The following is a 16,697-nucleotide window of genomic DNA, read 5'->3' as shown; positions in this document are numbered from 1 at the left end:
GGCAAACCTCAGCCCCCTCTCACAGGACTCTGCCATGGCCTATATTAAAACAGGACAGAGTAAATAATCAAAGGTACCTCTTCCTGACATAAAACAGATGAGGCTGGCATTTTTGTTCAAGCCCTTCTCTCCAGCTCTAGACTCAGGTGTTTGCTGGGTTACCAAGGTCCCAGACTGGGCACAGGCCTGGCCCACACACACTTGCTTCCCACCCCAGAGTATCCCCGCCCAGGGTCCCCAGCTGCCCAAAGCACCCATTTTTTCTCCCCTCAGACTAGCTCGTTGTCTGATTTACTAACCTATTTAAGTTTGCTGGATTAATTTTTTTCCTGGATGTACAAAGCATTCTAAATTCTTTTTGACTAGGAATCATAAGTGTCACAGAAAAGTAGATGCTGTCTCAGCTATGAAGTTTCTGCTCCTACCAAAACAGGTTTTTCTGCTCAGAGAAAGACTTTCAGATTATCTTCCATACAGTGGCCTCCCAAGCTTATGCCTTACTTAGTTTTCTAGTTACAGGACAGATGTCTTGGTTGTAAAAAGCTTAGAGTTTCCTTAAGACAGCTAAGTCTCCCACTATTTTTGTGGCCCCAGAGTGGGGCCCAACTCCTTCTTTTTTGTTGGTAAAGTTGTTTGGCATGTCAGCTCTCACCTGAAATTCTGCAGAGTAGTGAATTCACAGTGAGCTATTTGACCTGTCCTGCTGTCACAAAAGTGGGAATGCAGTGCTCTGTCAGACCAACCAAACAAGCAAAGAAAAGCAGCACAGCAAGCTTCCTCCTAGCACCTGCACCCCCCCAGAAGTATAGAGCAAGATTCTCCAACAGGGCAAGGCTTTGAAGGACATTGGTTTAGAAGTAATCTTACTGTTTCCTGCAAATAATGACCATGGCTCTACAGGGACAAGGCATTAACAGCAAAAAGAGTTTTTCTTTAGCTAGATGACAATAAGAGTGAGTTACTTGGTTCCAAGGAGACACCCACCAGGGAGTTATCTTATTTGAGAGCATCAGGCTCCATTCTTTCACATACATGGAATAAACATTTTCCTTGCAAAGTACCTATGCCTGAAGCGATCTCCATTCAGGCTGTGGTTTCATGTGTTTGCAAAAGCTAAGTGAGGTTAAGCCCGGTCAGAATTTAGCTGGGAAACCTCAAGGTATAAAGAGGGGCTGTAAGAAGTGGCAGTTTAATAGGTGATGCTGCATCCTGAGTCAATACAGAGGTAATGTGCCAAGAGAGAGGTTAAACTAACAAGGAAAGGCTGAAGGCTGCTGGATGAAATGTGTATCAGATATCCTGACAGCTTGAGGTGTCTATTGTGAGGAAGATGGTAACCTGGATGTCCTATGAAAACAAGTCAAATCAGCTCAAGCTTCTCTGATAGCCATCAGTGCAAACCACACTCCATTGTACGATGGTCCACTCCAGAGAGACAGCGTTTCCACAAAGAAAAGATCAACCATTGCAGTTATCTGCAGAGGTGCTATTGAGGTGGAATGACTCTTTATAAGTAAATATTTTATTGTGTTTAGAATTCTTAATTTCTTTTGAGAACAAAAATTCTTATTAAAAAATAACCCAAACTTCTCCCAAGACAATTTTTCTATGAAGCAAGGTCCTATTTATTTTCATGTCTGAAGTAAATTCTCAAATACAAACAAGTGAATAGAAAATTTAGGTGCTTAACTATTTACAGGAGATGGATGTATGAGACATCTGGTGTGTCAGAGCTCTATGGGAGACTGGGGTGGTCCTCCCTCTCCGACTGTCCCAGGTCCCACTCAGTCACTAGCTCTGATGACACTTCTGTGAAGAGATGGTCCCAATCCCAGCTGACATCATCCTACCAAGAGGAAGAAAGACAAATATGCTGAAATGTTACTGTGTCACCAGAGTTCTCTGAACAATGCCAGAATAGCAAAGAGAGAAACCAAAAGGCAACTGCCCTGGCCAGGGAAGTCTCAGATTCAGCTGGTTAGAGCAGGAATACTAGCCAGAATGAAATGTGAATATCTGCTACAATTTTAAAATGTGGACAAAATTATTCATGTTCTAAAATTCCAAAAAGGACGTATTTGTTGATAATGTTAATATTAGATATTCCCAGCCAGGGCATAGAAAGAAGCCCTTTCACTACTCTTCGGCACTTCTGCTGAAGCATGTGCAGATCAAAGCTGCAGAAATCCTTTGCTACAAGTCTTGAACTCCTGCCCACCTAGTTGTATTGAGGTTGTTCTGTCCTACTTTAAAAACCCCCTGCCCAAACCCAAAATGCTTTCTGCCTTTGTCCCTCTGTACTTTTCTGTGGAACCACCTGTAGCTCATGGTGGCCACCAAAGGACAAAGCACTCTTTCTGCAGGGATCTCTGACAGTACTAGGCCTTGCACATTCTCCTGACCAGCTCCTTCATACTTCATACTGGCCAATCATAGTGATGCCATCAACTCACACCAAGAGAGCACTATCTATCTTAAAAATCACCTGCTGAGGAAATCAAACCTCTAACAGCTTGGACAAGCTCCTCCTCACATCTCTTCTCCCCCCACTGACAAGACTTCCTTTCCTAGTACAGTCTGAGACGCACAAGAAGCTTTTACCTTGTTGGTGTTTCCACAAAACAAAGACTTACCTCTCGTAGCTCATGCTCTGGAGCCAAAACTTTGGTGAGGAGCTTCAGGTCTATCTCCTGATCCTATGAACATACAGAGTCACTGTCTTACAGACACAGGAAAAATGAACACTATCATTTCACCAGACACATTTGTTAGATATCGCCACTTTTGCTTCATAAGGGTCACTTTATCCAGGATAACAGCAAGAACCTCATCTGAGAAACAGATACCGTATCCACATTATTTACAGACACAAGTGCAAAAGCCATGTTGCAGAAAGGAACAGACTTACAGGAAGACTGCAAGTTCTCTAGATGATAAGGCTGTGTATTTTGTGCAGCTGAGTATCACTGTAGAGGATGACATGAGCCCAGAAGGAGAGGGATTCACATTGGCCAGCCCATAGCAAAATCCACTTACCAGACTCTGGAAGGCAGAAAATTTCATTAGATCTTTGTCCAGGTCATGGTAGGTCAGCACTCGGTTCACCTGCACACTGCAGCCAGAAAGGGTCAGAGAACAAGCCTGTGTCAGTGTGGAAGCACATGTGAGGAGAAGGGTGGCATGAACAGTCATCTGGTGACATCCTGAGTGTCCACATCCCCCATGCAGACTCTTAGCATGGTTGTACCCAGACAGAAGCACGGCTCAGTCAGTAAATGAACAGTCATTGACAAATCTATGTACCAGGATGTACACATGCATAAAAATAGGATGTGGAACAATCACGGACTCCCTCAGAGAAACCAGCATGCCAAAAGAAGATCCACAGACTAGTTGTTAAGGGCTAGAAAGAAAAGAAGACCATAGTGAGCATTCAAGCAGCCCCAGTGCCTTAGCAAAGAGCCTCTGAGAGCAACACCATACAAGCTAGAGAATAGTAGGGATTTTTGGCTTTTTATGTCTGAGCTGCATGAGAGCTATTAAATAAGACTTCCTAAAATGTAACCTTCCAAGAAAAACATGGTGTAGGGGGGTGATACACTGTTGTACCACCTGCCTTCACAAGTGATCCAACACTATAGAAAAGGCTTCTATTAATTGAATTTTCTTGTGTTTGTCCATGAAAATCCCGTGTCTTTTCTACTGCAAGAAAACTATGAACATAGGAGGATCAGATCATTTTATTAAAAAAATAAAGAGAAAAAGAAATTAATTCCAGTGAGAGACACAGTAATTTTAAATTTACTACATAAACTGTCAATTATTTTTGTCAACAGTGATATAATTACAATATAATTACAGTAATTACAATAACTACTCCTCACTTGTGAGAGAGGCATCTGTGGCCAGGAGTAAGATATCCCACCCCTCCAAATAAGGATCAACAGAAATCCCAGTCTGTGACCTTGGCAATAGGCCCATTAGAGGAAAGACAACTTTCCTGGTATGTTTAAGACAAAACTCCAAAACCTTTCATTTCTTAAAACTTTCTGGTCTCCCTTGAGCTGACTCCAAGGCTACTGCAACAGCCCCTTCAAACAACAGGATTGGACTTTGCAAATTAACTACACACTTGAGTGAGAAGGATATCCTGTGGAGGGCAAAGCAGCCTACAACCATTAAAGTGTGTGTGATAATGCATGTGCATTGGAGACATTTGGGGTTATGCAGGCAACCTTAAATCAAGAAATTCCCTGCTTTTGAGAGTTTGATTTTGCAACATCAAATATGTTATTCTAATGTAGGGGTTTTTATATAGAGAGACTATGCAATAATTGCTTTCTCTGTGTAATAGGAAACAAGAATTTTTCACTGTTCAGCTTGCAGCACTACTGTCACAAAAGACCACGCCAAATCCTGCTGAACAGCACTGCTGCTGACATCCAAAGAGCATGAGTAAGATGGGTTTAATTTCACTAGCCAGTTTGCACTGCTGCTGAGAGCCTCAAGAGCACCTGGCCGTGCTCTTACCTGGGGGGAGCTGCCACTTGCATGGCCAGATCTTCCTCCTGGACTTCCTCCAAGTCAGGGATCACAGGAATGTCTGCAAAAGAGAAAGCAGCAGCAGTAAGTGGGGAGTGTTGTGCTCTCCTCTCACTGAAGACAAAGGTTCCCTTGCTTCACAGATATGAAGCACTCTGTTTCTTATTAGAGGGAAACACAAAATGGTTATTTAGCAATAATTAAAAATATATTGTTTAATATTTAAACAAGGCAATAAAACTTTGAAGTCTGAAGTCACAAGAAATCTTGCAAGAGGAACAGATTAATCCAGGTATGGCTCTAAAGGCCATGGACTATGCATCTGAACACAACCTTAAAGCTGAAAGAAGCCGCCTGTACTAAACCTTGCTGCCTATGTTGCCTTGATGTACTTACAAGAATTTGCTTGTTATGTGTTATCATTTATTCAGACACCAGTCACCTAGACTCTGTTAAAAATGAAACATGGGGCAGAAACTAAGAGAATCCACATAAAACTGCATGTTGAAGGATCTGCTGTTGGGGTCTCAGGCTGTGCAGAGGCCTGTGACCTTTCTCAGGAAGGAAGTGCTGGTGGTCCAGCAGATACAAACACTAGGGAACACAGGTCTTGTTGTAGTGTCACAAAATTTTCCATGACTTCCAGTGTCATACTGGAATGGCTGAAGGTCCCTGGGTATCCCCAGCACAAGGACAATGGCTACTCCAACTAAAAAGGATGCTAGAAACAAAAGAATTGAGGACAGGAGGAAGAACTGAGTGTGCTTTGCATCCTACTAAAGAAGCGAGGCCCTGAAAGCATTGCACAGTCTGTCATTTGATAAAGCACTACAAAAAGTTAGTGCAAAAAAAAAAAAGAGAAAGAGAAGGCAAAGTAACTGGAGGCACAAAGCAAGAACAGAGCGCACCAATACAGAGCTCCTTTAAGGACTCAAGGCCACAAAGGCCCTCCAGAGACCCCGAGCCCTCACACCATGGAGAAGCTAGTTTGGCTCAGGGAAAAGGTTTCACTTGCCCAGTGAGCAGGCAGAGCTGGCCCCTTCAGCACTGCAATGAGCAGCCTGCTCCCAGCCCTGCCGGCAGTACAGTAACGCTACTGCTGGATGGCAGCAGGCAGCTGAGCCTGGCTTTGCCCCGTTTTTCAGCCCAGGCTGAGATGAATATTCAGGAGCGGGAGAAACATTCCCACCTATGGTGCCGAGGCTGTGGGCAGGCTCTTCCCGAGAAGGCCCCAGTCCGGCGGCCTGTCAGGCTGCAGGGTCTCAGCTGCCCTCCGTGCCGTGCCGCACGGCCGCCGTGTACCACCGCCCGCTGGCCGGGAGGCGGCCCCGGCCCAGCTGCGGCAGGGCACGGGTCAGCCGGGCCCCGGCACACAGTGGGATTTCTCGCTAATTGCTTGCCTGGAGGAAGGCTGAGCGGGACAGGGGCTGTCACGAGCATGGCCGCGGCAAGAGGAGTGACAGCTTGGCCGGCCTCAGCAGAGCTGTGCCTTCTCGCTCCCAAGGAGCAGGTGCCTGTGAAGAGGTTCTCCAACTGCAGCAAACTTTCCAAAGACATTTAAAGGGAAACTGTAGCAACAGCCCCTAGGCTGTCCATAAGGCAGAGGAGGTGACTGAAAGGAATGTCTCACCTGTGCATCGCTGGGCATTGGGGCAGATCTCCCCACCTCTGCTTGTGAGGACAATACCTGGTAGAAGCTGCTATCCCGCTGGCTCTTCCCTGCAGAGGCTCCCAGCTCTTGGTAAAACTTGTAGCAAAATGCAGTTATGGGACAAAAGCATCTCCAGGGACAGACAGACCAACATGTGGAGGCAGCTGGTAAAATCTGGTCAGGGATAATGTGGGAGAAAGTCCCTGTATATAAGCAACAAGGACCAAGGAGGGAACAGACTGGTCCAAGGCAGGGAATGAAGCTCTGTGCAGAGGTGCCCTGTTAAGTCCAGGAAAATGAGCATGGGAATGAGAAACCATTTAACCTCTCCTGAACTAATTTATTCTTTTATGACGAGACGATGAACGTTTCTCAGCAACCACAAGTAAATTAAAAACTACCTGGGAACAGAGCTGTCTTCATCCACAGAGCAGGAGAAGGTCAGATCCTTATCCACTTTTGACAGCAGAAATGTAAAAGGTGTTTGCAGGAAACTGAATTTCTTCACTCAGCGCTCATTTGGCAGCTATTTCAGGAGTCTACTCTTCCCAGTTCTCTTTTGTTTTTGTTGATCTCTTTTTACACTAGAAAAAGCTGTAAACTTAGGGCCCTGCTCAGTGATGTTCCTTCCATTTTGCAGGTTCACAAAGACTCCTGGGTTCTCTAGTGCTGATTTTATCTCATTGCCAGTGAATTCCATGGAGAGATTTCTAAACCCCTCGCAGAGCATGACCTCCACTCTGTATTAGCAAAATTCAGGCGATCGCTTAGAAATTCTTTCCAAAAGAAATTCAAGGTTTCAAGATTTTATGGACACTTTGAAAATATTTCAGACAGAAGAGCTGGAAAAGCTCTGGAGGCCCCTGCCAGCCCCTCCAACAAAGCTTGCAAAGTGCAGATGCCTTGCCCATTTCTAGGCAGAAGCAACGCCCTTTAGGACTGTGAGACTGACAGGAAACAGTACAGAAATGCCTCAGATTTTAAGAAAATATCGGGTCCCTGGGCTAACTGCTATCAGGGACAAATAATTCCTGAAAACTATTTGGGTCTTTATTTCACTTGTTACTCATAACTACCTCTTCCCTCTACCAATTCCCATGGTGCCACTTCAGCACAATCCCTCTCCCTTCTCTCTGTACAGTTTGCAAAGTGTCTCAGCTCTCACTTTTCACCAAGGACCCAACCTTATCCCCACTGACTCTCCAGCTTCTTAATTGTTTTTGTTGCTCTTCTTGAGACTCACATCTTTTTGTCCTATAAGCTCTGGTAACACAGCTAAGTTGTGGCACAGTGTCAGCTGCAGGGGGAATAGCACAGCACGGGCTGTTGTGCTGCAGGAGAGTAGGCATATGCTCTACTTTTAATACTCCCACTAGCTGCAGGGAGGCTTTACATATAACATTAGTACATGCAGAAATGTTCACAGGACCACGTCCTCCCAGTCACGCACTGCATCTTTTTCCAACAACACAGTTGTATGACAAACCCCCACCCTGTGTGCTTTGCTCTGTGACCCACATTTTTCCTCTCCTGTTCAGTGTGGGGGTTTCAGATAATTTACCATAAACCTGTGCTTCTGGTGCAGAACCTTGACACATACTTTACTGGCCAGGCTCTCATGCCCATGTAGGCAAACCTCAAAAATTACTACAAAAAAGGACACACCTTCACAGATACCAGCTCGATGTAGTGAACAATGATGTGAACAAATGGCTTGTGCAAAGATGAGGGAGCACCACATGCTAGATGACAAATGCAAACTCCTCTCCACCTCCCAGATCGTTATGAACAAGCGAACAAAGAATGAAATCAAATTGAGCTTACTCATATGGAAGTTATGGTGAGGCAGGAGATACTGGTACCAAATGTTGGCTAAGTGGGGAGTTAAGTCACTGCACAAAACTGATTGTACCAGAACATCTAAGTCCCAGCATATAATTAAAAATAATATTTTATTTGAACAGCTGAACTTAGCTGTCTTACATAAAAAAAGCTTCATGACTAAGTTATGGCAAGGCACCAATGCCATAAGACAGAAGTGTGTGAATGGGAGGAGGAGAAGATGGAGGAGAAAAAGTGAAGGCAACCCATGCTACATGCAGACAGTCAAACAACAAGCAAGGAACAGCGGCTTTTCAAGTCATACAGAAAGGAGGGCTTTGTGTATTCATATTAAAGTATATGTACTAAACATCACCTTTTTTACCTCTCAGCAAATAACTTATTGACAGGCAAAGAAGACTTACTGACAGAAAGCAACAAACAGGAGATGGGAGAATCTGTACCAATCCAATACCCCAGCTGCTCCTGAAAGTTGGTAAATTGCACCTCCCCTCCCAAACAGGGCTGATTTTTGGTTTAGTAGCAAAACCTGCAGGCTGGGTCTCTTAAAATCCTGTAAACTCCCAGTAAGATATTGTTCTCGTCCCAAAGAACTAAGTTGTCTGCTAGATACAAGGTGGCACATAAATAGGGACAGATAGAACCTCTTCCAGGTCAGGCAATAAACCACTGGCAAAGCTGCATCTAGAAACCATGCTCCACTTCAGGCTGCAGTTAGTCAGAGTGTGCTGCTTACTCCCTAAACTGCTTTAAGAGTACCCTGAGCCCCCATCCTGGCACCCAGTAAAAAAGAAGTCTCCATCTCACACATTCTGATCCACTTCCCCAGCTGGGTCAGTGTTTCAAAGGCCATTCAGAATGGACACTCTTGTGGTGGGTACTGTGCTGCCCTCCCTGTGCTACCATGTCCAGAAAACACAAAGAGGGCAGTGGCTTCTGGAGCTGGCAGTCTCCTACCACCAAGCAGGTATAAAAATGAAACTAACTTTATCTTATGTTGCTTGCTCATAAAATGTAAAACTGAAATAATTACAGTATCTCTGCTGCTGCAAAACTTTGTTTTACTGAATGCTGTTACCTTCTGTATCACGTTTGGGGAATTTTAAACAGGCAAATGGAAGGTCTGATTGAAGATGAAGTTAAGTGAAAGAAATTGGTCTCATTTAGCACATGACAGGATTCATCTGTGTTCCCAAGTCCACTGAGGTAGCATCATGGGCGTTTCATATTCATGAGCTGCTGCGACACTGTGTCCCCTCATTTACAAAGCACCGTGTTCAGCAAATTCTGTCCCTGTGGACACTCTGTGCATTTCATGGTCTTGTCAGAGAGACATCAAACACTTCAGTAACCAAATACCAGAAAATGGCTTTAATTAGTGCATCTCAATGCAATAAATAAATTTTCTAAGTAGAAAAATGGAGAATTAAAAAGAAAAAAAAAGTAAAAAAGTAGAAAGCAACAGGCAAAAAAAAATAGTCAAAAAAACATAAAGAACAAGGGACACAGCTTCTGCTGAACACACAAACAAGCTTGAAGCCTCTTGGAAGCTTTCTCAGGAGAGCAGCAGGCAAATGGAGAGAATAAAGAATGCTTCTTTGGATGCTGGGACATTAATTTCATAGGGATGTCTTTCCCTGACTGAAATTGCCCTACTAGTGGGCCAACATGGAGCAGCGTACCTGCCTGATCAACCAGCAGGGAGATGAAAACAGTAGAGTGAAAAGCAGATAGTACCACAGCTACCAGGGCACTGTCTCAAAAGCTGAGATAAGCAGAAGATAACCTGAGAGTCCCATGTCCCAAAGCCTCCTTCTGAGAAGAGGATGGTAACAGCACAACCTGGCCAAGCTGATGGGAAAAGTCGCCCTGTGTGCGAGTGCCAGAGGAGTCACAGGATGCAGGGAAGGTCATACAGCAGATTCAGTACTGACCCTACAGCCTTGTGTTAAAAGGTTATACATTTGCCTTGCATAATATTGCATCTGAGCTAGATGCATGACTGGCTGGGGGTGACATTCTACTTGCCTCAATAGTGTGGTGTGTTCATATTGCAGGGGACAGGCATCAGGCATTTCCGCTGCTTCCCAAGGCTGCTGCTGCTGACACAAAGGTTCTGCCCAGTTTCAGTCATTTGAAGTGTGAGGAGAGGCATAGAACAGCCCTGTCAGATGAGTCACTGGGCTCAGTGCAGGGCTTCACAAGCAGTAGAGCATGGCTTGTACTTATGCAAGAAGTAGAAGCAGACCCTGACAGCGTTAAAGGTGAGGAATCTCTTAATGCATAGGTTTCTTCAGCAGCAGCAGAAGACAGGAGAGACTGGAGGCCAGGCCCAGGACTTGGAGTCCACCATGCTTCTGAGGTTATCAGCATTTAGAGTGGTAACACAGCTCCTAGTCCTACCAACAGTCCTCTGACAGAGCACTACGCCTACCCTCCTTCCCAGTAACATGTGTTTTCCTCTTTTCAAAGGCTGTTCCCTGTTCCTTTGCACTACTCCCCTGCTAAAACATACTCAGAAGGTAGTGGGGCATCAGATGAGAAGGTATGAGGTGTCCTGAGAGGGTCTAGTGAACTCAGAAACACAAAACCATCTTCAACAACGCTGGAGATAAGGGACTTTGCACTAGAGCATTATTGGGGCAGGGAAAGCAGCTTCTCAGGATGCTCCTGTGGAAGTATGTTCAGGAGCATGCATGCCTGATTCTATTTCATCCTCTTCATGTTACACTGGAAAAACAAGACAAACTACATTTCTTTTATGCTAAATTCTTAGGTTTTTTTATTTTTCTTATATATATTTATTAAAAAATGCCTCTTTGATCGGCAGCACCCATGACACCTCCACATCCAGCGACTCCTCAGAAGCCTCCCTCCCTCCACACAAGGCCACCACTGCTGACAGCCAGCTGTGTTTGATCAGAGCCACTCAGAATCGGATTTTCATAAGACAGATGAGGAATCTTACTGCTGCTTTCTCTCATATCAGATGAGAAACTGAGGAGGAGGGGGGACGGGTCCTGAGGGAACGACACAACAATCAAGGGCTATGCGGTTCTCTCTCTGTCCCTCCACTGCTGCAATTTTCAAAGGAGTTTGCCTCAGGCAGTTTTAAATGATGGTGTCTCAATTCTGTAATCATCTTTCAAGAGCTTTTTCTTAAAGGGTATTTTAGGTAAACCTAGTCCGTCAAATACATTTATGGACTCAGCAATCACAGACCCAATATGACTGTGTATCCACCATATCGCAGAATTTAGCAACAGAAGATGCTTCCCCAGACTGTCATTTTCAGCCCTCAACAAGCTGTGTGTTCTCCTTTGTAATTAAGGAGCCCACTGACCCTTGGCCAGTGGTCTGCTGCTTCAAATAGAACCTCAGATAGTTTCTCAGGACATACTCTCTGCTCTCCCCTGCCCACTGTGGCTCTCAAGAGAGAGCTTTCCTCCAGCACCACTCTGGATCACTATGCTCTAGATCACTATGCCAGCAATTATTGGAGGAGTTCAAACTGGCCTGGACCAACAGCTCAGCCTGGAAACCATCAGGCTGGGCCGAGTCTACCCTTCAGTGACCTTGCACAGAGACTCAGAGTAGTGCATTGGGTGATGGAGCAGCAAAGGGGAGAGCTGTGGTGTGCTGACAGCCACACATGAAGTCAAAATGCAGAGTCACAGAGACCCAATAACCACTGACACTCTCTGCCCCAAAACCTTCTATTCAGCCCATTCATACCACTTCCAAAACAGCATGTCTTTCACTCTGTCTCCATTTCACTGATGCTCAGAACTTTTCATCCATTTAGCTCTCTCCAAATCACTCCAACACTGCCTTCTGAGCCCATGAAGTACCCACTTGCCTGACTGTTCCTGCAGATTCTGCCCTCTGTTACCCTCATGCTCAGCCACTGCAGCTGTCCTTGCAGCTCATGGCCTCTGGAATCCACCAGCACTTGGTGTGCTCTGTAGAAACAGCAGCTCACCAGGGAAGCAACTGGCAAAATTGATCAGGAATGACAGAGCCAACAATAACCCTCACTGTGCTCTATTCTCAGCTCTTTGGAGCAGTATCATCATTGGTGTATATTTGCATGCAGCTCAAGAAGTGTTGGATATTTTATGGCTGTGAATTACAGATCTCCCACCTGACAGATATCACTACCCAGAAGGATTGGGGACCATGGCATCTGCCCACTTCCCCTCTGTTGTTCAAAGTCTGGACTCTCATCCTGTTCAAATGCAAAGGAGCTGCTGGCACATGCCAGAAAGGTAAGTCCTTCTAGAGGTTTGACATTGCATAGAAAGGTCTAATCATCAGCTCAGCTTCCTTGAGGAGGCTTCCCAGCAGGCAGGAAAGGGTTCTGCCTTGAGGGCGCAGATCTAGTGACTGTCTCCTGGCAGCTTTCCTCACCTGCAGGTCAGGTTGCAGTTGTCTGTGTAGCATAGTCAGGCTTTCATTTCAATCAGCTGTCTCATTCACACACACTATCTGCTTTAAAATAACAAGCTGTTGTTCCTGCAGACAGAAAATCATACATCACATCCAGTCCTCCAAGAAAAGCCCTTTTCTAGGAGCTATGCATCCCAAGAGTAACAGAGAGAAAGCAGAAAGGGACTTCTGATGGTAGGGCAATAGTCTGTGTGGGAGTACCTGGGAGAGGGATAACAACCTTAGCTAATAAGTTCCCATAAAGTGCTGAGGAGAAAAATCAAAGGGCAAAGTAGTAAGGAGAAAGACATCAGGGGGAATACAACACAGCAGTGCTGAACTGGTGGACAAGAAAGGAACAACAAAGAAACTTCTAGCCAAAGGACAAATCAGATTGCTGAGGTGGGGGAGGAATGTAAGCATTTCTCACCCTGACAGGAAACAGCCCTTTCTAGCTCTAGCTCTGCGCCAGAAAGAGACACACGAGCAGAGTAGAGCCCTCTATGCCCTGCCGGAGAAGGGAGCAAAGGGAGGATAAAGCCCTTCAACTTCAGCTTGGTTGTCCCATCTTCACTCCCATCTCATGACAAAGGATAGTCTGCATGTGGCAGAAGCTCTTCGCTGCTACAGAAAAGGAAGCAGTGTACTGCAGATAGCACCTTTTAAATTCCACAGAGGGTCTCACATCTCCCATCTCAAGCAGTTTCCCTGCCATACAAAGCTCAGTCACTGCTGCTCATTTTCCCCGTTGACATGGACGGAAAATTGAGCAATTACCCTCAAACTCCTCTCTCTCAGATTGCACAGATTGCTACATACAAAGCATTAAGCCCCCAATTGCCCCTGGCCGAAAGTGACTTAACTAGGCCTGTCCTTTAGGAATTAAACACTTTTGTGTTGCTTGTGAAGGTTTATTATTCCTCAAGTGTGATGCATTAAATCCTGCTAAAGCAGGTTTCTCACCATGCAGAGGACCTGGTCCCCCATGACAAGGTCCAGTGGGCACACACCCACGAACAGAGGCATTATCCATTTGCTGTGCCTGAGTTCTCACGAGTACCAGCATGTGCTCAGGAGGATCAGCACTAAGATCACAGTGGCTGCTGTAGGAAATCAACCTAGCTATCAACTAGATAATCCAGAGCTACTTTTGTAGAGACACTGCACTTTTTCAAAACTGTCTTCCACCTTCTGGGTTTCCCTGTGCAACCATAACAAATGCTGAAAGTGCAGATCATTCCATTCATGTCCCTGTCTGGTCCACCCACTTACTGCCTCCCATACAGTTTCACTCATTCCACACAGCCTGAGAAGTGTCCATCCTTCTCCCCCAAACTCCCACAGAGATAAGGAATCAGATGCTATTTCATACACAGGCCAGGAGCAGTGAAAGAATTCTACTTTTATTTCTGAAACTACAAGGCCTGTCAAGCCCAGAAGCCTCCACTTGGCTGTACAAACTTCCCTCCACCTTTCACCTGCCAAACTAGGTTCTCTACAGCCCCTGTACTTTTTTAACACATTCTCAAATAGCCTCCAAACTTGGAGCCTCTGGCTGTTAATGATGTATAAACGATCACAACTGAGCACATTTCAAATTCACAAGAACACCTTTTTAAGGGCATATAGTTTTGTCCTTCATTCTTCTAATGAAAAGGTTGGATGGGGGACAAACAATGTTAATGGAATGGTACAGCTCAGCTTTTTAATAGGTTAAAGGAAGGCGATCCAAATGTATTGGTTGACAGCAGCAATCATTACGCAACTGCGCCTGTTCATATTAAGGTGTACAAGCTAAGACATTATGCAGCACAAAATAACCGTGACCCATCCTTGGGGATCCATACACCAACGTCTTGATTTTTGTTTGTTTAGAATGTGAGCTTTACTGTTCTAGTTAAGGACACAAACTCAAGTGCAGTTCTATGCAAAGGGAAGGCTGAAACAGCTCAATTTACTCCACAGCCACTGTATGCTACTCCCTGCCTTCTACACTAGGCAGTTATTTGTATGTCTCTGCTTATTCCAAAAAGTAATTTTATTCATGTTCTGGAGTTTGTTTATATGTCACTTTTCTTCACTCCAATTGCTGAGCCCACATGGAAAATTCCTCTCCCAGAACAGTCTGCCTAATCTCCCTGTCAAAACAGGAACACAACAACGCAATGCACTATCCATTTAGAGATTTTTCTGTACACAAATTAGATCCACAACCCAGCGTATTTGTACCAGAAGCTGCCTGGGTAGAAACCATACTATACCTTTCTTGTAATGCATATATCTAATCCAAAGCCAAATGCCAGTTTGCAAATGATCCAAATTCAGCTGCTAACCACAGGTTAGACACAGATAAATAAGTGAAGTCTATCAGGACTCAGTATGTCCTCATACCACACTCTGCATCAATTCTATTCTATATTTATTACCCAAGGTCTTGAAGTGCTGAAAGTCACATGCTACAAACAATCATGTGGCAAGCATTTTTATACCTGGTTAGCAAAGAATAGTCATCCTCCAAGTGCATGACCAAGGTTCAACAAAAAGGACAGCACGTATGCAAACAGAGCTGTTGAGAACAGACTACCAGCCTCAGTGACATACGCTGAAATTTAAGAAGCCCAAGGAACTTCCCAGGGGGAAAATTGAGTCTGTTCTGAAGATGCCAATGCTATAAAGGTGCCACTTCTGGCAGTCATATGTTGCAATGCTTAATCTGTCAGGAAGACCCAAATAAGTCTTCATTTAATCTCATTAACCATACTGATGTCTGATCCTTTGTGACTCCAGATAATTCTTCTGACACTTGGTGGTATTTTACAGATGCAGCTTTTTATACACTGTATAAAAGTCTTAGCCCTTGAAAACTGAGGTACCTCCTAGAGGCTTTAATGAATTTCTATGCTCCTCACAGTTGTCTAGTGCTTGTCTTGAAATTCATACTGTGGATTTTTCCTGACATTTCTCTTGACTCATCCAGTCCTAGAAGAGCAGGTAATATATACTATAAAGAAAACTAGTGCTAAGTCAGGAGTCCAATAGATTTCATAGCAGCCTGTAAAGGGATGAAATGGGATTAGCCACCAGTGTTTATGTTTAGTTTATGATTTATGATCTTGGATTAGGGCAAGCAGATATTTTTTAAATTAAGAATTCCATCATGACAGAAACCCCAGGCAACAAGGATATTGCTACAAAAGATAACAGATGCTTCTAGCAGAGCCTACTACCACCTAAGCCAGAGGACAGCAGGGACCTCTTTCTCCATTCTTAACCTTTTATTGTGCTTTTAGCTCTCATTTTGCCCAGTCCACTATTCTCCATGGAGGTAATTTCCTTGCCATTTTCCTGCTTTCCAAGGTCCTCTATAATTCTGTGTTCATGAAGAGCCAGAGTTAGACTACAAGTTCACTTCCTCATCCTCCCTCTCCATCTCCTTTACCCTTTCTCCCTCATTCATCTGGGGAGACCGAAGCAGCTCTTACATTTGTTTACCCCCAGAGTGGTTAATTTCCTTGCAATTTCTTACAAGATGCCTCTGCTCACTTTACTGGAGAACCCCTAGACAGGGAGGAAGGCACTTCTTGTGGTCAAGTACCTTACCTCCTCCATCATCTGATGCCTCCAGGCTCTGCTGTCTGAGACGATGGCTGTAGCAAAGAACAAGAAAGAATTTCAATTGCAAATCCAGAAAAACATCTTCTTGTGCCCCCTTCCTCCCCACAAACTTCAGAGGAGAATAGTTTCCAAGTATGCTTAGCCTGCATGGAAGACTGATTTTCCATACCCTTTAATGCTGGGCTTAGCAGAAATCTCAGCTTAAGCAAGGTGTACCTAAGACAAACCCCTAGGCTAAAGACAGTAGGGCCTGGGGTGGGTCTGGGAAGAAAGCAGTGGCTTTCTCATTTTCCTTCTTTCTGTTTTATGGGAGTGACAGAGCCATCATCTACTCCATATCCAGGGAACTATAGAATGACCAGCCCTGCCCCATCCTAGGATATATGATATGAATTCCTGACAGGCTCTGCATCCTTCCGAAGTTTCAGATCTTGGTGTACTGGTCGGATGATCAGATCAGATGTAAAAGTTGTGGAAGAAGTCTCAGCAACAATGGGAACTTACTCTTCCACTTCTTCTGCATGCTTTCTTCCTGACCTGCAAGACAAGGACGGCTTATATTTAGAAAAGGCTAGAGAAAATGAAAAACTTCACCTTTCCCCATATGGTTGTTATTGTG

The 16,697-nt window shown here is 44.7% G+C and overlaps 1 protein-coding gene across 3 annotated transcripts in view; it reads right to left on the bottom strand.

Moving 5' to 3' along the window:
- Positions 1–316: 316 nt before the first annotated feature.
- Positions 317–16,697, bottom strand: part of IFT43 (intraflagellar transport 43) — a 44,873-nt gene continuing 28,492 nt past the window's right edge. For 2 of the 3 annotated variants that reach the window (XM_030950184.1, XM_030950182.1), the window contains exons 4-9: positions 16,583–16,615; positions 16,064–16,110; positions 4,531–4,603; positions 3,037–3,112; positions 2,634–2,696; positions 1,608–1,846 (exon numbers count right to left, since the gene is read on the bottom strand). In XM_030950184.1, coding sequence (XP_030806044.1) covers positions 1,736–1,846; positions 2,634–2,696; positions 3,037–3,112; positions 4,531–4,603; positions 16,064–16,110; positions 16,583–16,615 — 403 coding nt within the window. In that variant the 3' untranslated portion in view covers positions 1,608–1,735. Of the gene's footprint in view, positions 1,847–2,633; positions 2,697–3,036; positions 3,113–4,530; positions 4,604–16,063; positions 16,111–16,582; positions 16,616–16,697 lie in introns of all 3 variants that reach the window. The other variant, XM_030950183.1, reaches the window with a different exon arrangement.

The sequence above is a fragment of the Camarhynchus parvulus genome, chromosome 5 (assembly GCF_901933205.1).
Source record: "Camarhynchus parvulus chromosome 5, STF_HiC, whole genome shotgun sequence".
NCBI lineage: Eukaryota > Metazoa > Chordata > Aves > Passeriformes > Thraupidae > Camarhynchus > Camarhynchus parvulus.
The sequence above is the reverse complement of the archived record's forward strand: the minus strand, read 5'-3'. Positions and strand labels throughout refer to the sequence as shown.